The sequence below is a fragment of the Daphnia pulicaria genome, chromosome 6, assembly GCF_021234035.1.
Source record: "Daphnia pulicaria isolate SC F1-1A chromosome 6, SC_F0-13Bv2, whole genome shotgun sequence".
Classification (NCBI taxonomy): domain Eukaryota; kingdom Metazoa; phylum Arthropoda; class Branchiopoda; order Diplostraca; family Daphniidae; genus Daphnia; species Daphnia pulicaria.
In genome coordinates this window covers 15,244,501-15,268,441 of record NC_060918.1, presented here as the reverse complement: position 1 = coordinate 15,268,441, position 23,941 = coordinate 15,244,501, and the positions used below count along the sequence as shown (strand labels likewise).

At 40.9% G+C, this 23,941-nt stretch overlaps 1 protein-coding gene across 3 annotated transcripts; it reads right to left on the bottom strand.

Annotated features, from left to right (window-relative positions):
• Positions 1–168: 168 nt before the first annotated feature.
• Positions 169–23,941, bottom strand: LOC124341798 (calcitonin gene-related peptide type 1 receptor-like). Of its 3 annotated transcripts, XM_046794745.1 has the most exons (12): positions 17,508–21,712; positions 17,213–17,432; positions 16,743–17,033; positions 16,493–16,603; positions 15,882–15,988; positions 14,378–14,469; positions 14,034–14,163; positions 12,330–12,550; positions 10,719–11,060; positions 3,899–3,939; positions 3,740–3,822; positions 169–1,310 (listed from the first exon to the last, which is right to left on the bottom strand). In XM_046794745.1, the coding sequence occupies exons 3-12, from the start codon at positions 16,927–16,929 to the stop codon at positions 1,155–1,157; spliced, it is 1,470 nt and encodes a 489-aa protein (XP_046650701.1). In that variant the 5' UTR covers positions 16,930–17,033; positions 17,213–17,432; positions 17,508–21,712; the 3' UTR covers positions 169–1,154. The 3 variants fall into 3 exon arrangements, with proteins under 3 accessions (XP_046650701.1, XP_046650699.1, XP_046650700.1); XM_046794743.1 differs by lacking the exons at positions 17,213–17,432; positions 17,508–21,712 and adding an exon at positions 23,373–23,941; XM_046794744.1 differs by having other exon boundaries at positions 17,213–21,712.

Genomic DNA, 23,941 nt, shown 5'->3' with positions numbered 1-23,941 from the left:
TTCCGATGGTCACTATAACTTGAAAGTTGAAAGCCTATCTGGTCAATTTTACTATTTTTACCAAGGATTTTCAACTTGAATAACAGATGAATGCCACTTCCTATACTTAAAAATGTTCCATTTGCTAAAGCCAAGGAAATATGTGGAAGCGAATTGGTTTAAGGGAAACATCGACAGTGTATTTCATTTGATTCACTTCCTCCTCTCCACGCAAATAAAACGCATCAGAATCTTAATAATATTAATGTACCGGAAGTCAATATATTCTATGATACCATAGGTCTACTATTTATATACACACAAAAGATAATGTATGTACATGAGCACAGGGGGGAGCTAATTTTTAATACTACTAAAATTAAACGATGTCGAACGATGTAATACGATACATATCATTTTTACAGAGTAATTAACAGGTTTTAACATTTTTATAGGGGTTTTTATCATCAAGGAATCTATTATTTCAAATAGATTCAACGTAAGATTTGATTTTTTGTTCTCGCTTCCCAGCTCTTCCCATCACGAATGGCAATTGAGATGCAGATCTGTCTGTCTCTATGTATATTACTTTCACTTTTTGTTTCCAAACAATTTTTTTACGGATTTTAAGTTATGCGATGGGAGGAGAGGAAATGTCCGATTTACGATACATATACGCAACTATACGCAAAATAGAATTTAGAGATAGAGACACCACGGAGGATGAAATGGATGAGATAAGAGCAGAGGTCAATGCAAAGAGCATGAAGCATGATGACGCAGTTTAGATAACAACCGATAACAACTATATAGCCTAGAGAGGAGAGAAAGAGATGTCACACATTCGGCGATCCTCTGTCAAATTTCAGACCCAAAAAGACACGAAACTTCGCCAACATAGCACAAATTTAAGTCGTGGCCTATTATAAAAGAGAAGACGGCCAAGGAACGAAGCACAACAGAAAAATCTTGCTAAATGAAAAAATATTAATCTAACAAGCTTATGATGTACCGTACGCGAAACAATTCGAAATAGGAAACGGCCGGGTGACCGGTGACCCCCATTTCAAGTTATTTTTAATAGAATTTGTATATAATATTATTAATTATGTTGATAGTTGTGTTTGCCTATAATATAATTTGCGGTGCATTATTATCCGGGGATGAGCGTAGAGTTAAAGTTCGGTCGTCATTGGCTGCTGGGATCGCAAGATGAGCCGGCGGTTTTGTAGGCCAACTTTACGAGTGGCGGCGTAGCGGACGATTTCCTTTCGCAGAACTTTTAACACTTCGCCGTTGCAGAAGCAGAACAGGAAAGCAACGCACAACCCCTGCGATTAAAACAAAACAAAACAAAAAAATCAAATAAAATGAATATATATATGTTAAGTACATCATTTTGCGCTTCATTTCTAGTCATACGACCCAACAAACATGCAAAATTCGGTTGATGCTATTTGCTTATTTTCTGCCACATTTATTTTACAACGTGAAACAGACGAATTCCCATAATCGTAAAAACGAAATGCTTCAAATATTTCTCCTCAGACTTCGTCATTCGTCGCCTTCACGCTGGTGTATGTATACGGACGTTAGCGCCATGATTCATATATTTTTTAAAGCCAGACAGGGAACCCTGCCAGTTTCTGACTGAGACTGAAAAATTCTTGGCTTTTTTTTTTTGTTGCCTCGTCCTTCTCTCCTGATATTTTCGTTCGTTATGAATTTCAACGGATAGGATATATCCTCTGTTTACATTACTACACTAGCTCTTCTGCCATCTATGCCATGTTGACAAATGAATCAACGTTATACAAGTTGTTGGCTGCTGTTGACTCTCGTTAATTAATTATATTGGCCGTAGACGGTCGAAAACCACTCGTCGTCATCTAATCACTTGATTTTGTTGAGTTACCGGAAAGATTGTTCTTCATCGTCGTCATCATCAATCTATTTTGGGGTCAGTCTTATATTCGTCGAAAAACAAAATTCAGAGTAATACACTACTAAAATATTGGATTTTTCAGTCAGTCGATTCCCTGGTGTATATACATAGGCAACATGTAGCGAGAGTCCTACGTCTAACGCAGCCCACTGTTTTGGCCTTCAAGTGCGTTTCCCTGTAAAGCACAGGCTGACAATATCCTATACAGAGTCTTCTTTTGATTCTCCTGCCAGCTTATATAAGCCAGCGAAAAGAACCGCAGCGGAGACATATTTTTATAGACCATCGGGGTGGGCTGCGTTATATATATAGGCCCCCCCCCCCAAAAAAAAAAAACAAAAAACAAAAAACAAAAAACAAAAAAAAACAAAAACAAAACAGCAATAAGCAGAAAGTGCATATCACAAAAGATAATAACTCGTCAGAACTCGACTGCGCACTGCCGCCCAAGCCCGTCAAATAGCTAATAATACAGAAACGCGCTGGGCCAAACTATTTGCAAATAGTTTGGCCTAGCCGGTTAAGTAAGTAATGGTATATATATTCTGGTGAGCATCTATGAAAAATGCAACAATTCCAATTGCGACTGCGATGTCTGAATGCTATACGGCATATTATTACATGACATAGTTTAGGTCGCGTAGATTCCGCCACGCTCATGCAGAATACAGGGCATACACAATTACACAGGCACGAGCTCACGAGCGGGACAGACGTTTTCCTCCTTTCCTCGCTAGGTTTTACTTGATTACAATTTAATGTGGCTAAACGGCGGCCTTCGGTACAGCACCAGCTGCCATAGACAAAACTAAGCAATAGCTGCGAACCAACTTGACAACTACAGCCGACTACAGCGTACGACTCGATAAAATATGTAGCTACATGGAAAAGTATAAAAGAAGAGTTGGTAGACAGAAAAGAATAAGAGTAGAGTACCGGTAGATTCAACTATAGCTCTGAACCTTTCGCCCTTACATGGCAAGTTGCCAAAAAAAGCGTGCCAAAAAAAGCGTGCCTTTAACTTTGGCGAATGCTCGTTAATATTTCAGCGATTGGTTACTATACTGTCTGTTAGATTATCATCGCAAACGGGATCGATATTCTGTGTACCTTATCACTTCTATACGTTCTAGGGGTAACGAGCGTAGATCACCTGAAGCGTAGCCAAAGATCAACTACCGTACGGTACCTAAATGGAACTGTGCGTTCGTTTGGTCGCTGGCGTTGGTGTTGATCTTTCCGGTCGTCCGTCTATATAATCGAAGTTTGGAGTATCAACTCACAACGATTGAGAGTGAGGGAGGGTGTATACGAAAGGGTGCGCCATTTGCCTATTGGGAAGTTGTTATGCTACACGCCAGACACTATCGTTCGCACATGTATAGTGGTAGATATTCAAGCTATAAGCGATTGGGTGTAACCACTCGCTCCTATTGGCAATAAACCTCATAACCTAGCTCGTCATTTTTAATGGACGGAAGGAGGAATTAGGAAGCCGAAGCTTCGTTTGAGAGTGGGTGTTTCATCAGCTGTTTGGTGATCACTATCGCTCGTCAATAAATGGGATGTCATCATCACCCGTCTGCTGCTCCCCGCCGCCGCCACCGCCACCGCCTTATATATTTACATGGGTGCGTAGGCAGGATATTTAGTCAATTGATTTTCCTTTCGGCACGCGACCGGCGACCTTTTTTTTTATTTTACATTGACAGACATGCAGCACATTCGCAAATTTCTGATTTTTCGACTTTCAAACTATATGTTGGTGGCAATAAGATTTACGAGAGATTTCCAGATTTTATTTGAGCAGCTCACCTGGAATGAAGTGAAAATGGCTGAAACGATTTGGTAGGCAATTTCTCCTGGAGCACCGGCTTCCGGTCGGAAGGGCATAACGACTGCGACATAAAACCAGCCAATTAGGAAATGTCGTCGCAGTTTTAAATGAAAATTTCAAGATTTCAAATGTATTACCGTAGTGAAGTCCAAGAAGTGGTAGCAGAATCAGTGTAGCCCTATGCATAGAAACGAGGAATAATATTCCTTTCAATTCATAATGTACAGTAATATACATCGGTAGTGATTATATTCTCGATTATATTATTCTGATAACTTAAAGCTATTTTGAGTTACTACATGAGTTAAAGATTACTACGAAAATATGTGATTAAATATCGACTAAATATACACGTTCACTGATTGCGGTTATAATGCCAATGTGGAAAGAAAACTCCATACCATAAAAATAGATTACTTCTACATATAACCTATAAGCTATATACATGATGAGCAGTTCAATATCTTTGGCGTCATGGACGCAGCATACCACTTAATTGAGAGCGATATTTTTACAAATTCTTGGGACCTATCTAATATCCAGCGGGTGACTTGATGATGACTCCCTCGAGTAATAAAACCTTGGCCCTTTTAAAACGTCATCATGACCTGGCATCATTACGTAGGAACTACGCTGGGATGTGCCTCGCAGTGCATCTCTCCCACTATATGATATGCCATACATATAAATATAGAATCTTCCATCGGATAGTCGCTCATATCTTTTGATTTATTTATAGATTCGGCTGTCTGGGTATACGAGAGTGTATAGGCTAATAGGCCAGTGGATGAGGATTGAAAGCTAAGACGACGAGCGGGCTATTGCCGCGCCCACACTCGCCCCCCTTAAAGAAATATCTACTCAATCGATCGATCTCCAAGTGTCCATATAAAAGATAACGACCGACATGTGAACTATACTACGCGTCGTGTGTCCATGTGACCTGCACCGCGATCTCATTATTCCAGATGTCCCCAACCTCTTTGTTCAGGTTGTCGATCTTTTATTCAAGACCAGGAGGAACAGATTGATAGTGACATTTTCTGGTCTGTATCGGTCTATATAATAGAGCGATCGATCTACTAGTGAGGACTTTTGCGCGAAAAAGGCGATGTAGAGATATCAAAAGAAATGTACAAGAAACAATCAATCGAGCGACGAAACAACGCTGTTAGGTGTTGGACACAATCGCTGATTGGATCAGGTAAGAGCTGAAGATTTGAAATTATGATAGTAACCGGCCACTATCACTTGTATTTTATTCATCCTGTTGCACTCTACGACCTATGTGGAAATGTTACGCAGAGACAACTTGGCCTTTATGTCGTCATTTTACATTCAGAATTTGTTGTTTATTCTTATAATGGACAAGTTTTCAAAGAGTTTTTTCTATACCAGTTTTTATATACCGCAAATGGCGGATAAGATTTGAGTCGCTTTGTCAATAAGAGATAATAACGTAGTAGCTGAACTTACAACGTCTACAAGGAAGCCATCGCTCAGCATATGAATGGACTCGCGGTTAATCTTCAGAATTCAGCAGTTTTATTCGTATACTGTATCAGTGCAAACTCCCACGCCTTCTCGCTGGAGGCTAATACGACGTCACGAGACTATAAAAGTATCACGTAGGCGTTTCCCTTTCCGCGTTCCAATTCGTCTTGACGATATTCTATACGCTAAATAATTATTTAGTAACAAGCTGCGCAAGGGAATATTCTTTGTCTTATTTTGAGCGCCACTCAAACCTTAATCTCCGTCGATCGCAATAAGTCCGACAAATACGCCCCAACAACGAAGACGAACGTGACGAAAAGTTAGTTGAAATAAAGTTCGTTCTAAAGTTCAGCAATTTGGAATATCTTCACTTCATGTTATACTTCTCCTCAAATTGTAAATGCGACGCAATGAAACGAATGACAGCCGGACGTTAGCCATACACGTTAACAGCAGGCTAAAAACTTGTACGGGCTGAAAATAAACCCATTTCGCATTTACCGAGAACACAATATTTAACTTTAATTAATAATAATAAACAATAGATGGCGTCTTTTGATTGGGGATCCCATTTCCACCCTGATGTGAAATTTGTAAATCGATCTATTTTGTTTTCGCTGGTCCGCCAAGTGATCATCGATCACCAGTCGATGATTGGTGATCCGGCTGGCGGATCCGTCAACTTGCGCGCTCTGCACAATCCTGAACCACAACCCAATAAGTAAAAAAAAAAATAAAAAGCCTTAAGCTGTAACTCAAAAGGTTCTTGGGAAACAGAATATATCAAATTCTTACAGACGAATGAATGTTAAATGCGTAAAGTAAAATCTGCAAAAAAATAAATAATGTTCTTGTTATTAAAAATTTAACTTTACAGCGGTTTTATATTTTCATGTGTTCCATAAGTGTACCGAACGGTACCGTCGTTTTGTAAGTATCGATCGCAGAACCAGAGAGTGGAGAGTCCCCCTGTCTATTTCAATTGCCCAGGTGTCTTTTATATATTCGGCCTTTTACGACGGTACTTTTACGAAACCAAACGATAAACTGGAAATAGTCGGACGTCACAGCCACATAGACTAGGTAAGTTAATCTGGCAGTGGAAACCCCTTGAGAGATCACAGGATACTAGAAGTAGAAGTCAAGCTTTCCACTGGATAGCAGGCTAGGCAGGAAGGCATATGATGGACTTATATGCAGGCAAGATATATTCGATTACTCTCTGGTATAGTCTCAGGTATAGTCTAGTACACCAACAGTCTGGCAGCAGCGTCTATCTAATATTTAGAGTCGGTGGGTGAAAATATTCCCTTCACGTCGAATCAAACTGACTTGTTTTTCATTCTCGCTTCGACTCTCATTATAAGCTGCAGAGTCTCTAATATAAGACCTTTTGCTCCATTAGCAGTTCTGCTTGTAATCTATCCATTTCCAAACTTTCGCCTTCAAGAGTGCAATAAATGTCTGTGCACATTCGCATCCACCATTATCATCCACGTCAAAATACAGTGCACTACGCAGCAGCGAGTTTGCGCTATAATTAATCAAACCACAATACAGGAAATAGCTGCCTCTCTAGCTTCACTTTGCTGTCGCTAAATTTAAAAAAAATAAATACATCAAACAACACTAGTGTTGGCGAGGAAATCTCTGCCTCCAGCACAAGCACAACATCGACTGCAGCAAATAGGGACCTGGGGAAAAGTCGATAGATTTTTCCTGTAGAAGAGGCTAATCACAGCCGGGAAAAAAAGCAACCATAACAGCAGACAAAAGGGGTAGAATAAAAGGGCACATTCGAAGAAGGAAAGAAAGAAACAAAGAACGAAAGAAAGAAAAATAAAAGACACACAGCAGCAAGAAAACAGAGAAAGAGGGAGATGAACTGGATGAATCTCGCTCGATGTCTATATGAGAGAAGATGATGATGCTGCTGTAGACTTTCAGCCCAAATCTTTATACACGTCTCTATTAATGTACTGCGTCCTGCCTGCCCTGCCTGCCTTGCGCCCTCGGTGGGTCCCAAATCCCAATGCGACGATTCCTCTTCTTTATATCCACGTAGCCCATTTGCGTTTGGTTGGTTCAGAGAACAAAAAAACCATCGGGATATAAGGAAACAAGATCCCGCCGAAAAACCTTGGGACAATGCCGGGCGCCGACGTCTAGATTGACACAATAGCCCACCGCCAGGCAAGAAGGAGGCGTAATGGTATATATACACATACGTATCGCAAGTATCATTGTTATATACTATATATTACTACAACTAAAAATGTATGTTTGGGTTCTCTTGCCCTATATAATACCAAAGACTGTCGCCTGGTTTCCATGTAGATAGCTGAAAACCAACTTGAGATCCGAATAGCTGGCCACCGCGCTGTCCGCACACTATCCAAAGGCCATCCAGCCAGTGCATTATCCTAGCTCCGTAGCAGTAGAGCAGTAGCACTTAGAGCACTTGTGTCGGATCTACAATTAAGCAGCTGGACGTGCGTATTGTATACTGGCCGTGCGCCTCAATACACAGTATACGATTAATGGTCACCGACTCCCCCGAAATTTGGGCGACGACGTCAGCGAAAATGAAAAAGCCAAAAAGCACTTCAACATCAACAAACAAACAGCCGTCTAACTGCTAGGCAGTCGCGCGCGCTTTCGTATTTGCACAGTCGTCTCAGCAGGACTCTTGACAAGAAAGTTGTGTCTGTGTGGATAACCTTCACGGGATTGGCCAACACATCAGCAGCAGAAGCGCACCGTGTGCAATCACATTCACAACCCACGACGCTTCAATACACTCACGAATTCATGAGCCATCTGTTTGTTTGTTTGTACGTTCGCTTCTTCTTTTTTTCTTTGTAGATTTCGTTTTTTTTTTTTTTTTGTTATTTTATTTAGTCTATCATCACTGCGATGTAGGGCAGATATCCAACCCAAACGTTTATTCCCTCTTTGTTGTCTGCTTGGCGATGAACAAAAAAAGCTGAAATGTGTGCGCTACAGCTGTATTTCGGCTGTGTTATTATTGTGTTGTCCTAAGACAACGTCGTTCTTGTCAGATGCCAAGGCGACAGGAATTAATTGAAATAAATGTGCAACATATAGAAAAGAAGGAGAAAGTAGCATTTGCGAATCAACCGACAGCAGCGAGAAAATTCGGAAAGAAAACCGACCGCTGTAACGGTCGTCTCCGCCATTCCTGGCTCTTTCATTTGAATGAAGCTGTTTCTTTCTTGGCAGGGAAAAATAAAAGAAAAAAACAAATCTGGCAGAGTGAGATGTAAGAAGGAGGAGACGAGACAAAACGTTTATGTTTCTCAGCAAAAACGAGACCCTGACGCATCTCACCAGCACAAGTTTTGTCTCTTTTTCCCTTTTTTCCTCCCCGTCTCGGCGTTTTATTGCTACGCAAGTGACAAGTTTACAAGTAGGGAAAGAGTTAATATAATAGGAATTAACATCTTCGAACTTGACAGCCGCATCTTGTCTTATTCTCTCGGACCGGTAACACGATACGTCAGCGGGACAGAAAAAAATACTATAATATGAAAAATGTAAAGAAAACCTCTTACACAGCTCAACTGTATACAACAAACTTGGCGATCAAACGATACGGCAATGGGTGCAGCAGACTTTACTACTAGCCTACTTTAACGAAGTATATATAGTTATATACAGTCTAATTGAACACGTTGGAGTGCGTTGGCGTATTCTTTCAACAAACTTTGAAGATAGCTTGAATAGTTAGAACGAAGTTTTCCTCCATCTCCTGATGATTTCACGAAAGTATAAAGAGTGAAACCTGGAAACAGGGAATGTAACATCAATTTTATTCGTACGGTTTGTATTAGATGTAAGTCTAATACAATTTCCTGGACATATTTTTCAAATGTAATAATGTACATTGTCAGAGAGAGAGAAAAATATATCAAATATAGTTTCTCAGCTAGTCTAAGTCTTTCTCTCCATTGATTGAATCACCACGGATTGATTTTCTTGCACAGGGTTCTTTTGATGTATCAACGATCAACCCTCTTTTTTTAAAGATAAGCTCTATACATTTCATTGGGATATGCTGTATGTATTTATAATTTCTCCAAACCCTCCAAACCCGATGCGCTAAACGAAATCTAAATCTGAAAATGAAATTCTCATTGTGCGGGGGAAATGAAAAAAACGAGAAAATTGGAAAGACTGCGGTATATTATTTAAATATTTAAATTTATGTAATCAAAATTTAAATATCTAGCTTATAGTTCTTGGATGTGTCGCCTCGGAATGTGAAGAAAAAATAGAGAAAAAATGTAATCCTTTAGCGTTAAATTGGTCTTCGAAACCTTTTTTTCCCCCCGGTTGGATTTACAAAGTTTTTAAAAGTTGGATGTGATCTATCCCATCTTCGCTTTCTAATTTTGATATGAATCGATATATTCTTCTTAAGACGGGAAACGTGTCACGACGACTTAGGGACATTTGTCAAAATGTTTATGACCATTTTTTTTTATTGCATTTAAATCTTAGAAATCAGCAGATGTTGAAAAATTTCTAATCGCTTTCGACTGATGACAAACTTTAGTGAATTTTTGTACTTGCTGGGACTCTAGCTTCTTTAATTCACTTTTGCAAATGGAAAATGCTGGAATAGATTGATGACGGACGTGACGGAGCATGAAATTGCCAGCCGTGTTTGGATTGATTGGAATGCCCTCTGGGTGTGGCTGAGCCGGTCGGTTGTTGTGGGATATTCAGGCAGCCACCCCCAACCACTGACACATCATAAATCGACTTACAATTTCGATAAAATGTCATTTTTGGCGATGTAGGCGTGCGATACGCAACTTTAGATTCACCGGCACGTTTTGCCGGTCTCAGCTTTTTTTTTCAAATTCTTCTTCTTCTTTTTTCCTCGAAACTATTTCTATAAATTATGGGCAATCTGTTGGCGCTTAAAAACTCATCCGGTGAAGGTAAATATTTTCCATTCTCGATAGGTAGGGCATCGCAGGACGTATCTTATTGTATTTGTTTTGGCTTCCCTTGCGCACAGAACGCGTGGCACAAGCCAAAAGAAATGGATCCATAGATCACTGGCCTCAGCCTTGAAAAACAGCTGGCATCCCTTTGTCAACGGCGTGAGAGTCAAACAACAATGACAAGATGCCAATCGCGACAAAACAAACCAGGAAAAAAAATAAATAAATAACCAGCCAAAATCAAAAGATTGCCAACGAAACGTCTTCCGAGAATTCCTCTGAGCTTTGAAGGCTGTGCTTTACGAGAATTCCTATAATTTATTCCGCAGCGCTGATGCTGTGGTTGGGCTTATATCTAAAAGTATTCCAACTATAGACCTTATAATCGCTAAGTGATACTACGCACTATCGGCTTTATAGACTAAAAAACAATACGAGGAAAAATGTTAAAAGCTGATAAATTCCCTTTTTTCTTTCTTTTTACCTGACGGCTTTACGAAGGCCGCTGAGGGAAGTGCTGGTACGATGAGCTACGCCAGTGGGTCTTCCTGCTGATGAGACGGTGCCGGACACTGGGATATGTCCGTTAGGGCGGTCGCCGATGTCATCCGGTCGGTGCGGTTCGTCGTTGACGTTCATATCCGCTCGGTGCATTTCATTGGGTTCGCGTTGATGGTGGGCCGTGTTGTAGCTAGCCGAACTGGGCGCCCTGAGCTTGGTCACCAGAACACGGACTATGTTGACGAGGAAGAAAGCGTTGGTCAGCATAGACAGGCAAACCGGACCTGACAGGATCCACGTTGAGCGGCTCTCCTCCATCCAGCAACTATTTTATTTGTACATCAAGTAGAATCGTCAGTATTCTTTTCAAAATCAAGTTAAATGCCAACTGATAAATAAAGCTGAACTAAAATAGAATACGTTTAAACTGCACAAGAATTTTGAAAGTAAATGGTACGGTAGCAAAAATCGATAGTCGCACAAACTCATCAGGGAATCGAACGATGATGCACTTCGCATCGCTGGATTGATTTTCATTTCTCCGGTCGGGTGTGTAAACCAACCATACACCTCATATTCGCCATCGTAACACCCACGATCGAGAGAAACGCTCGAAGGCTTGACAGAATTGTATGTGAAGTGCTACAACCCCCGACTCCGGTACATCACGATGGGGAAAAAAAACGAATCAATTTCGTGCCCAAATGTCTGGCTACACTTTCAAATTTAGACAAGGAAAGAAAAAAATCAAAAGGGCGAAAGGGGAGGCAATCTTCGGCGTCGTCTGCATTCGTCTGGCTTTTCAACTAAAGAGGCAAGTTGCAACGTCTTCCATGTTTGACTATGTACAGTATGACTAATGGAAATGAAATCGTACCCGTGGAGCGCATCGCGATGGATGTGGGCACGAATCTTGATCCGTCCTTGTCTCCCAATTGCCCGCCATGCTGCACTAGAAGTGATGTACCTGTTATTGCCTATCTCTGCGACTCCAGTCTGCTGCCCTGTCAATTTCTTCTTCATATTTATTGTACCAGTCGAGACGCCGCGGCGATTAGAAAATGGGGAAAAAAGTAGAGGTAGTCTGCTTTTCAAATGTCCCTTGCGCCGCCTTGCGCCCGCCAATATCAACCACCGTGAAATATTTAGACGCCATTTCTATTCGAATAGATGCAGTCAAAAGAGGAATGTCTCAGACAAATTTGCGGAATTGGACTGGTGCTTGGAGACCCCAGCTGTACGATCCTATATATATCTCTCAGTGTTCCTTCACTCCGATCAGGCCACCACGTCGTGTCTTATGTCACAGGGAGAAAATATACGGGACGCAACGTAATCAATGAATGGATTCCCGAGACCCACGCCGGCTAGAAATATTACATATCCTTTTTGTTACAGCAGCGTGAGCTTCTCGTAACATGTAATAACCGTTATTCAATCAGAATCACATCAGAAACTGTGTCTACTGTATGTATGGATTCTGGGAAGTAGAATGATCTCGCAAGTAAAAAGAAAACTAAACTATTTTAGTAGCCTAGCTAGTAAATAAGTTTGCGATAAAAAGAGAACAGTGTAGAGCGTCAATGTAACTCACTGGTTGGTTTCTTCTGGGATGGAAGCCCTGACGCCAGCGTAGATGGATGTAACGACGGCCGGCAACGCCCATCCGATCAAATGAAACCATTTCATGATGGAGTTCTCGGAGAGGAAGGCCACAACTAGAACCGTGTGCAGGTAAAGTCCTTCGCAGAACATCCAAAAGTAATTGGACACCAAGAAGTAGTGAAGCAGAACGTGAAGGATCTTGCAGCCCATCTGACATCAGCACGCACGTCATTTAAAACAAAAATAAAAAAAATAATAATAAAAAAAAACATAAATTTGTTTGAAAAACATATGGCATGTTTTTCTTTAGAATGCATTGCATGCAGTTCTTGTTTATGAAAAAAATAAAATAAAATAAAATAAAATAATAAATAAATTCTAAGGATCAATGATTCAAATCAGTCAACACCTTCAACAGAAACTGTATTTGGCCAGAAGACAGGCTGGACACTACAAAAAGGCATCGATTCCGCAATCCGTTTTAAAAATGATGAGCTTTGAATTTTTCGACGGCCTATTATTATTTCTGTTTTCTGCGAATTCGACAACTCTAAAGTTCTTGTTAGCGTTGTTGTTGTTGTTATTTCGAATCGTTTCTCCTCGTTAAATGCGCGGGACAATTGCTGACAAGATTATTGATCTCCGCCCGTGGGCCCCGATGAGCAACTCAACGTTCACAAATCGGCTTGATATAGCTGTACGCTAGAGTAATACGAATGCTCTAGGATAGCGCGGAGGCGATCGAAACTAAAATTCACACTTATTATTATATACAGCTCATCTCATCTCACGTGGATCTCAAAGCGCCAGTCGAGATATATAATATTTACTCTAGTCTATCATATTATTATGGTCGGAAACAAAGATCGGAACCGAACTAGACAAGGAAAATAAAAGCCAAGCAGTCGCACGCACAACACGATCAGTCAACACCATCACAACTTGATGCCAAAAGATATAGACTGAAAATAGTCGGGAACCCTTCAAGATTGATAGGACATCTAACTGATTCGATAGATCATTGCGTCGTTTTTTGTTTTTTTTTCCCTCTCAGGGAGAAAGCAGCAACCCCTAAAAGGATTATCTTTTCTCTTTCCCTGTATATATACAGTACATTCTTCTCGTCCGCTCTACTAAATGCAATGAACTCGCGTTGTCTCTTTTTTTAGCTACTTTGTTGTTGATTTACTTTGTCATAGTTTGTTTCTTAGACGCGCTATATCATAAAGTCAAAACGCCACCTCCCGAGATCATTTATCATGGCGAAAAATGATAGCTCGGAGTCGATAGATCATCAGACGTGCGGTCACTAAATCTTGTCCGCAAAGAATCAATAAAAATCAGTCGTCAATTATTTGATCGCGAAAAATATAATTCTGGAAAATCAAGTAGACAGAATTAGTTAGGCGAAATACCGTACGTTTTTGTAGCTGCGGCAGTGAACCCTTAGCTGCCACTATTACTAAATGCTAAATCAAACAAACTGGACACTTTCTTCCGCCAACGAAAAAGCGCATCTTTTATCTTTTATGGCCGTCTTATATCTGATCGATATTCTATTTGAATAGAAATGATGCTTTTCTTGATCAGTTCACGGCCTCTATTATATAGATCTATAGGATTTGATGTAATATACAATAGACTTTGGACTATCGATGAAATTGGTTTCTGGATTGAAAGTATTACAGCGTACCCGGTTATCGAGGAGAACTTCCGGTTGGTCTGCCACACATTTGTACCAGAGCAGCCACATGGCGTTATTGATGATGAACGAGGCGAACAGATTGCGGTGAATGTAGATCCGGGTGCACTTCAAACTCTGCCTGAGAATGGTGGATGCGGCGAACCAGGTCACAGCAGTCCCATCAGCCAACGGATCACACACATATACACATAAAACGATAGACGACAACACACACAACAAAACACCAAATTATTATTAGAGGAACTCTGATAATACGCCACAGTACATTTAATTTACTGTCGCTTATTCTCGACTTGAGTTGAGGTGACTCGTTATCGACGATACCAACTTACCGGAAAGCGATCAGAATGGCAAGGGACATGACGAGAGCAATTAGCGAAACCGAATAGCCCGCGATGTAGACGTTAACGATGGCTTGCCTCATCTGTACAGCAAATAACGTAATAAAAAAAAAAGGGAAATCTTTATTTTTCTACTTGTTTATAGATCCGGGATTTATTTACAACACCACTGAACGTCGCCCATATTCCCCTGCTGGACATGGTGACGAACAGCGGGGGAAAAAGTGATTTTCCGCTCCAGTATATTTTCCTCATCCGTCATCGTGTCACCGTAACCCGTCACCACAAGTTTTGCTTTTTTTTGCGCATTTCCAGCTGCTGTTGCTGATGGCAATTTTTTCGAACATTTTCACGGGTGTCCCAGCAGCAGCAGCGCCTTCTTTGTTTCCCTTGAAGCAACCAGCAGTTGCACGACGACCACGCAATACGTCTTTCACGCCTGCTGCACTCTTATCGGCAGAACTTACTTACTTTTGGCAGTTGTGGCGTGTGCTCAATATATCATTGATGATTTATTTCGCTCCTCTCTTTTGTCAAGATTTTAGACTCTTTGGAGATCAGTCCTTATTGTCTTCATCGATCGCCCAATTTGAGCGGATGGAAACACTGGGATCTGCCGAAGAAATTGGCCGATAGTGGAATAGTGGATTCAGTCTAGCGTTGCGTAAGCCAAATGATTTCCACCCAGCGGACGAGCAACGAATTGGCAATGGATCTGTGGTGAGTAGGGTTTAGTCGCCTGGCCCAGTTGCGAACGCTCTCAATCCATTATAAGTACAAACTCTCTTATCAAAAGGTGACGAACGATCGAGCGAAGCTGCTGGGATCGATGATTAAAAAATTATTCGAATATCTTGAACTTCAGGCCAAAGAACTCTCTTACATAAATAGATTCTTTTGCAGCTGATTTATTTTCCAAGACGTTGGCTAGCTTAAAAGAAATCACGGATAGCGAAAAATAGGTTGGTCATTGCTCTAATTATTTTTGTTTCTTCTTGTAAAATTTTTATTTAATTAGTAATGTGATCACCTAAAAGTAATTTTTAATCAAATCTTATAGTTCTCAGTAGAAGACGCCCTGACGGCCAAACATATAATGGAGCGGTTGACAATGATTTATGAGACAATCAAACGATTCTATCGATATTTCCATAGAACATCTTAAAATACCCCCATACTTTACAGTAACTATTAAAATACGGAAGTTATTGATCGGCATCATTAGTCAATAATTCCGTGCATATGAGTTAGACTATAACTTTACAGTTTTTCACACTACGTTAAAAGAGTCGTAGGGTTTAACAAAGGGTCCTCTCATTTTTGATTAATTTAGTTTCTGACTTCCCACTTTTCCGGACACAAGAGCTGTCTGGTCTGATCTATATGAAATTCGGTTAAATTTTTCCTATTTTAGATTCTAGAATGACGCACAGTAGTATGAGCCCCTTTTTACTTTAAAAAAAGTCCAAATTGAGTTGATTTGTAAATACTGTACCTCGAGATCTTCGACGTCGACGCAAGTTGTGTAATTTGACCAGATTAAGTTGGATTGTGGATGCCGAAACCAGGTGCCCTCCTCTGTGCAGATTTTATGCGCCATTCCTATTTGATGGATTTGTTAATTAATCGTTCGGTTTGGTGTGTACTAATCAGTGTTCGATCATTCTCATGCAAAAATCGGGCGACGACGGAGCTGCTGGCAACACTCTTGTCTAAATAACATCACCCGTTATTTCAGAGATCCCAGTCATTCCGGCAATATAACGAGCGGAGGGGAGTTGTACATGCAAACGCTCTCCAAATCCAACAACTCGAAATTGAAATGAGTTTCCGGCAGCATTCATGACTTGATTGCTAAACTGCATAGCGCATGCAGTCTTAAATAGTCTTGGCTGTCGTTCCTTCGTCTCTCTCTCGTCGTTAGATTTTGGGGCGCGTTTCCTACCCGCAAACCCGCTCATCATTATTCCGCTGCGTCAATCAAGATCGCGGATAACACGCAAGATATTTCGGTTAGGAACGACGACGGAAATAGACAGCGCGTAACGAAATTAAGAGCCAATTTAACAGGTAGAGTAGTAGTACAGTACTGGCGGCGCATATTACTCTGCGGATCGAATCCGGTGATGAAATACGGACACGGCGCCACCGAAATCCGGCCAGCCGGAGTGGCGTTCCAGCACGACCATCCGTCGAAGGTGGGCGGGCAAAATAGCTCTACATATACAATTATACATACATATAGACACACAGGGTTATTAAAAATGTGGAGAGCGAAATTGCAGTTGATTATTCAGAATGGGGGGCAGCGGAACGCGTAGGTCCACCCTAATATAATAGGGGAGCGACGACTTACCTTCGCTGGACTCGTTGTAACTGTTCATGAGTTTTTCGCAGTCCTCGCGTATTTTCCACATCATGTCGGGCACCATTCCCGAGCTGTAAACCGAATTGTCTTCGTCGTCGGTGTGATTGACGCCGGCGTGGTGGATGATTTCGGGGTCCATCGTCAGGATGGCTGGTGATGAATCTGATATTTCCATCGAGAAGCCGCCGCGCCGTCTCCCGAGTTTCACCTTGTTATCCTGCTGCCACTGCTGCCTGTTATTATTCCGCTCTGCCAGCACGCGCGCAGTCAGGTTTGGCCCTAATCCGAATCACAATTTTTCATCTGGTGGTTGTTATATGTAGACAAGACAAATCTTGGCCTTAATTAATCATTTGAAAGATGAGAAGGACACGCACACACGGGACGCGGCCGTGTCTTTTAATTGACTTTTGCATCTCATTTGGATAATAATAATGGGACGTTGATGCGGCACTCACGCGATCGTTATTACGTCGGGGCTGGTGACATTATACCGCCTCCATGTTGTGTCAGAATAGAACGTATATTACAATGCCCAGGTGTGAGGAAATCAAAATCGGATACGCAAGTGAGTAGGTTGCGTTTCCCAGCAACGACCCAAAGCGTTAGAGACCTCATCTAGTCGTACCGTATTTTGCGACAGCATAGTGACTGGTTATTTATGCAGTCGCCATCACACTGAAAATCCATTAGGTTTTCGGTGCAATATATCTTTAGAAATATATACATCTTCTAATACAACAAAACGCGTACAATAACCATCCGGTATGGAAGTGCCAGAATGACGTAAGGAATACAAGTGCCAATAAAATAAGACGAGGGAAGTATATGACCCCGCCTTTGGTGTGCAACAAAACGAGCGCAATTTTTCGACGCCAGTGGTTTTGTCATGGCGACCCATAATGATCTATCGACGGCGCTTCGTGGGAATTATAGACAGTGTGAGGCCCTTTCGTTGCATTACTCGCCATATCTTTATAATGAGCCGCTATACCAACTTCTCTCGAGTCCCTGTAATTGCCTAATATTTGCTTTCGATTATTACGTCAATATATTTAGACACGAAATTTTCGTTCAACTCTCAACTGGCGCTATGGATAGACAGTGCGGAAAGACGACAGCAACAACAACCAAATCAATCAAAAATTCAACAATGCCATATATGTAATACAGTATAGCTACACTACGTTCGGAAAAGGAACAATAAATAAAATCAACAAGCAGGCAATCAGTCAACAACATCGCTGAGTATGCGTTCTCTTTCTCGCTTGGTTGCTTACGTGCACGATACGGCCGTCTTTTTTGTTTTCCCTTCCCCTAGTTTTTCCTTTTTTTGTTTTTTGTTTTGCTTTTGTTTTCGTCCCCATCCCAATAGGAACTGCGCACTACTGTATATATTAGGTGTCATATTCTCAGGAAATCCCATCGGTCCATCCCTTTCTCCCCAGCACATATGCTCTTAGGAGCGAATGTGGGTTGATGTCGAGTGACGTCCTGATTCAATGTCAAATCGAGCTGATGCAACTCGGGCAAGTATAACAAGTATAACAGAGCACTTTGATATGAGATGCAGCAGTAAGAGATGGACATCCGAACGGAAGAGAAAGGACAAAAGGGCGGTAGAGTGTCCCATATCGAAAGAAATGACCAGATAACCAACTTCCCCGAAAAAACAAACAGCCTGTGACTGACTGTGTGTGTGGAATATAGGACATGTGTCAATATATCGACCATAGAAACAACTAAAAAAAAAAAAAAAAAAAAAAGGCAAACATGACGACGACAAAACTCAAACACCGAGCTACAGTATATACCAACAACTATAAATATATATTCACTTGGCAATTCAAATTGGGATGACGTTTATATATTATTATATCCTAACGTTGAATATGTAGTATACAAAATGGCAGGCCTATATATAGTCTTATATTCTGTCAGTCTGAACTGTCTAATAATATGCAGCAATCACTTTTATTTTTTATCTTCTTCTTTTTTTATCCCCATGGTGTCGACCTACCCAATTAGCTCGGTATATCCGTAACGCGATGTTGACGTAACATATTTGGGGATCTATTTTTAGTGAGTGCGTTGCGTAATGCGTGTAATGTCTGATGGAGATGTAGTATAATATGATGGATAAAAGAGTCAAAGAGCATTGCTGAAATTGCTATTCCCCGAAACAAAAACAAACAAACAAAAACAAAACATGTAATCCGAGTCGATATTTCCTAAAAATATATTATGGGCGTAGCAAAAGTTTACTGGCCAGGCATCGACGAACCGCGGTCGATACGAAAAGCTATTCGCTGGCAAAAATGAAAGAGAAAAGTTGTAATACACAAGAGAAAAAGAGAATACAATAAAGAGGAAACATTTCTAAGTATTAGCTGCATTGAACCGGGGATTTCTAAATATAACAAGACAATCGGAGCCAAATCTTGTCGTGTGATTGTATCCCATCGACCCATCATCTTCTCCCGTCATATTCCGGCTTTTATGCTTCTTTGGAATCTTTTTGAAAAGCCTGTTGTTATTTTTCTTTATATTTGTCTTGGTCCCTTGATCGCGCGTCTTCTTCTTTTTCCTATAAATGGCATCTAGAGTCGATTTTTCAGTCTTTCAATGCGTTCTTTGATTTTTGTCATCCGTATTTTATGTAATCGTCTGACTCGTCTGATTCTCCTCGTTCGCATCGGCAACTTTTCACCCTATGGGGAAATATATCGTCTCATATCAGAGAAGGCTTCGAATCTTAGATTCTTTTCCATTGACTGGTTGTCAAAAGTGCCAATCAGCTGACTCTATTTTAGATTGGCATTCAACTGTGCAATTACTTTTGTCTGGTCTCCAATGAGGATTTAAAGTTCGATCGAATTTATTTTCTCCCTTTTCTCTTATTAATTTCTCTGGTAAAACTTTATTTCTGGCTCTCGTGTTCTCGATGCTTAAGCCAACAGCCAACATTCTGTCAGCGAAGCAATGACGCACATCCGCAGATTACAAATGAATGAAATATATTTGAGACAGCTGATATAGGCAGAAAACGAAAGTTCGCCCAAGATCCGCGCCATCATGCAGTCGTGCCTTATACTTCCTACAAATTATATATATATAGATATAGAGAGAAGTTGTTTTAATTAGATTGTGGGCGCTGTCCGCTTGTATATCTATCTTTTCTCCAAGCTGTGCATGGCTGGCGCTGGCTGCCTCGCGTGCTGTGCATGGCCAGCCCCGACAACAAAAGCTGAAAAAAAGACCAACACTGACTTTTCATCTTGTCTATAAGTCTTTTTTTCATTCTTTTTATTTTCGCCGGAAAGAAGTTGATCTCGGTACCAATCTTATATTCTTATTTTATTTAAGCTTCATTATTAAGATATCCCAAATGAACTAGCGTGTGGGACGCAGGAGAAAGGCCACGTTTCCGTGGTAACTCCACCCCATCAGGGGAAAATAAAGATATATCCAGTGAATGCTGGAAGGGAATCGCGATGATATTAGTTTTTTAACCTTTTGTCTAATGTCATTAACGTCAAGTCTGCCACTAATATCCAAAGGTCTACTACTTCACAGTTCAGTTATTTATTTATTTTTTTCCCATTTCCCTAGCACTTATAAAGTAGTTGCAAACCTAGATTTACACTTCTGGCTGTTTGATTTCTTTTTTTTTTTTTTTTTTTTAACTTTCAAGTGGTGCAATCTTACGAATGTTTCATCTGGAAATTCGACGAACTACTGACAGCAATATAGAGATATATCTGGGCTGCTGTAATCTGTGCGAGTCGCTGTATATCCTCTTCATTCCAATCAGTCTGCATCGCGGTGAGCAACAATGAGCCTATGGCTTCAGATTCTCATCTAATCAATACTTGGTATAGATATCGTTCTGCTGGATCCAATAAAAAGGATCTCAGACTCTAGTCTTCTTTCATCCGACAAACTTGTTCTTGGCGCCTCTCCGTAGACGATAACTGTAAAATGATTCTTATACTATAGGGCGCATTAGATCTACTGCTCAGCCATGGAAACAAAAGACACAACACAACATTATGACGAAAAATGGATTTGGATTGACGATTACGATTGATTCAACATTTGCTTTTGGTTTGTTCCGCCTTAATAGGCCTATGTCCCAGATGTAGCTAAATAAAGAACAATTGTTCGAATCCACTTCGTTGGTAGATTTAAATATTTTTTAAATATATATACGCGGGAGGGGATATACCGGCACGTAGTCTCGCCATGCATAATTGGTTCCGTGTGTTCGCTCTGATTCAATTCATTCATGGCATGAAAGGACGATCATCGTGCAACAATTGCAACGTAGATAGGAGCAGTGCCTAACCTCGTATTCTTCACCCGGTCGTAATATTGAAGTGAAGTTTGTAATTGAAACGCTCGGCACTCCACTGAAAGTGGAGCAGAGCCCGTCGGAAAGAAAAACGCATCCGAGTATCCGACTAGTTTGGGTCGTTACGGCTGCCGTATCTTACTCTTATATCCCATCCAATGCAACGAAAAGTGAAAAAAGAAAAAAAGAAAAAAGGAAACGTAGACGAGAAGTTGGCAAGGGTCCAAATATAACCGAATCTTACACCGAAAGAAAATACAAAGAGCATTAGGACACCAAAAGAAAAAAGTTGTATAGTATTGGACTTGATTGCGTAATATTTGGGCGCATTGTTACTGAAGACCATCGCTCGCAGCTCGCCATGTATACATGTATATACGTGACGGCTGAGACTATTGATGTCAACATAGACTTGCAATGCAGTCGTCTTCTTCTACGTAAGAATACGACATTAATGAGGAGCCGAAACAATTGGACAATTGGTTTGGGTTAGAATTACCGCACAGAAGAGGTATATAGCACCAGAAATCTGTCTCCGTGTCTAGCCCTCTATTATCTCGTCGTCTGGCGTTCATGGCGTTGACCGAATTGTATTCAATTCGTAAGAAATAACAAGAAGGAGAACCCAAATTTTGTCGATTCACATAAGGGGAAAAAATACGATACGACAGCAATACATACACAAATCTTCTTAATTTGTGTCTTTTGATGTTTCGAATGGCTGTAAGAAAGTTTGTCGGCCCACGGGATCGAAGAAATATGATGAGCACCACTTGGACAAAACGGAAAAACCCGGATTGAAAAGAATGATGAGATCAATTTAGAGAAGGAGAGAGAGAGAAAAACGAAAACGTTACGAAACCAAAATTGTACCCTAATGCAATGCATACAGGAGGTTCAAGGAAGAAATCAGTTTTTGAAGAGCGACCGTAGCGAGTATGCGCGGAACGCGGTCTTGGCGCGTGACGCCACTCGCTAATCTGACGTAAACTCACTCCCACCGGGACTTGCACAAATTTGCATATTTTCACTGTGTTCCCCCGTCTGATTTCCCCCCTCTTTGACTCTTTATACTTTATAGTATTATATCCAGGAAACCAAACCCTTTTTTTCTGCCTTAAATGGACTAATATCACGGCTGAAGTTATTCAGCCCCCTCACCCAGCCAGCAGTGATGAAGGAGGGTCAAAAAGAAAAAAAAACAAAACAGCAATCAATCAGACACATATCTATAAGGTTCAAATTCGACGTGAGCTTTCCAGCGCCGATGGACGTTCTTGGCAAGTTTGTGGATGAGCGATAATGACGAGGACGCGGCTTGTCAACTTTGCAGAGTTCTTCCTAAACCCCCCGTGTTTTCGTCGAGCCTTTCGGTTGATTGCCACTTTTCAAACTCGGTGAACTGCTGCTGCCAGACTGAGCAGCACAGCACATTCTTTGCCATCGCCCATTTTTGGAAGTCTCTCGCGGAGCTGACTGTGTAGCAGCTTTAACATCTATAACTCATAAAAGGCTGCACGTCGGCGCTAGACTTTTTTCAAAATAATTTTTGTGCTTACACGACGTATAAAAGTAAAAAGAAAACGGTCCGTCGTTTGAACTTTGTTATTCAAATGTCGACTAACCGATGAAAGAAAAATTCGCGTGGCGGAAAAATAAGCCACCGCCAGCGAAAATAGCATTTAGTCGTCGGTCAGCAAGGATGTACTGTCGTCCATTCTAGACCTCAACTACATAGTCAACTAAATCTATTCCTCAAAGGGGCGGGAGAAGGTAAATGAATTTCCGTCACACAAAAAGCCAAAAAGCAGATTAGAAATCAATCAATCCACGTCCGCTCGACTGGTCGATAGATGTTGTAAAACTCGAGACGGTTTAGCGTCTCGTCAAACCGATTTATTTCATTTTTTAAATAAACTTCGAAGAGTCAAATGTTTCATGATGGCCCTTCCCTTTATATCCGACGCACCGTATATATCCAATACCGCGCACGATTCTGCTCTGATGATGGACCACGGAATTGCATCAATCATTAATTTGCTTCGTCTCTATAATAATCCACTATGAAGCACTTTGGAGAATGGAGGGCGAACGTGGTAAAATAAAGGTTAGTCGGAGCTCTAATTTCTAGACCATATCCTAACTGACTTTACAATCAATTTATCTCGTCACTACTCGGATAGAAAATTTAAAATAAATAAACGGAGAGAAATATTATTCTTTCACGTAGATTTTAGAAAGAAAAATGTTGATTCACTTCTTACCTTATAACATCGCTGCCTTTCTGAGCGCTTTAAAAAAATTGAAACTTTGAAAAAAAGTTGAAAGAAACCGACGAGAAGAACTAGGCGACAGCTGCCCTGTACACCAAACACCGAAATAACAATTTCTAAAAATATTCAACCGAAAACAAACTGAAAACAAATTTTTTTTGCAGCTGATGGCTATATAATGTTTGTTTAGTCCTGCGAAATTTTCGTAAGCGCGCGCCTTTGATTTTTACTCATACTAGACAAAAAAAAAAAAGGGAAGGAAATAAATTTCCAGTCGTGAAAAGCGAAAACTATAGTAGCGCCAAGCCGCCAAGCGCTGGCGCGGGCGACAGACTGGGCGAGAGAGAGATGAGCGCAACACAATCTTGGTTCGGGACCCGAGTGAGACTGCAGGCTGGCACCGGTGCGTCCACTGTTCATATAGACACGTCTGTTGAGCTTGCTGGTTGTTGTACGTGTTATATGTACGGACGGAGTATACGGGAGTTTATAAGCGCGGGAGGAGGTGGGTATGACACGAAATTTGTTTTGCTCTTTTGCTTTGAGTTGATCAGCTGTCG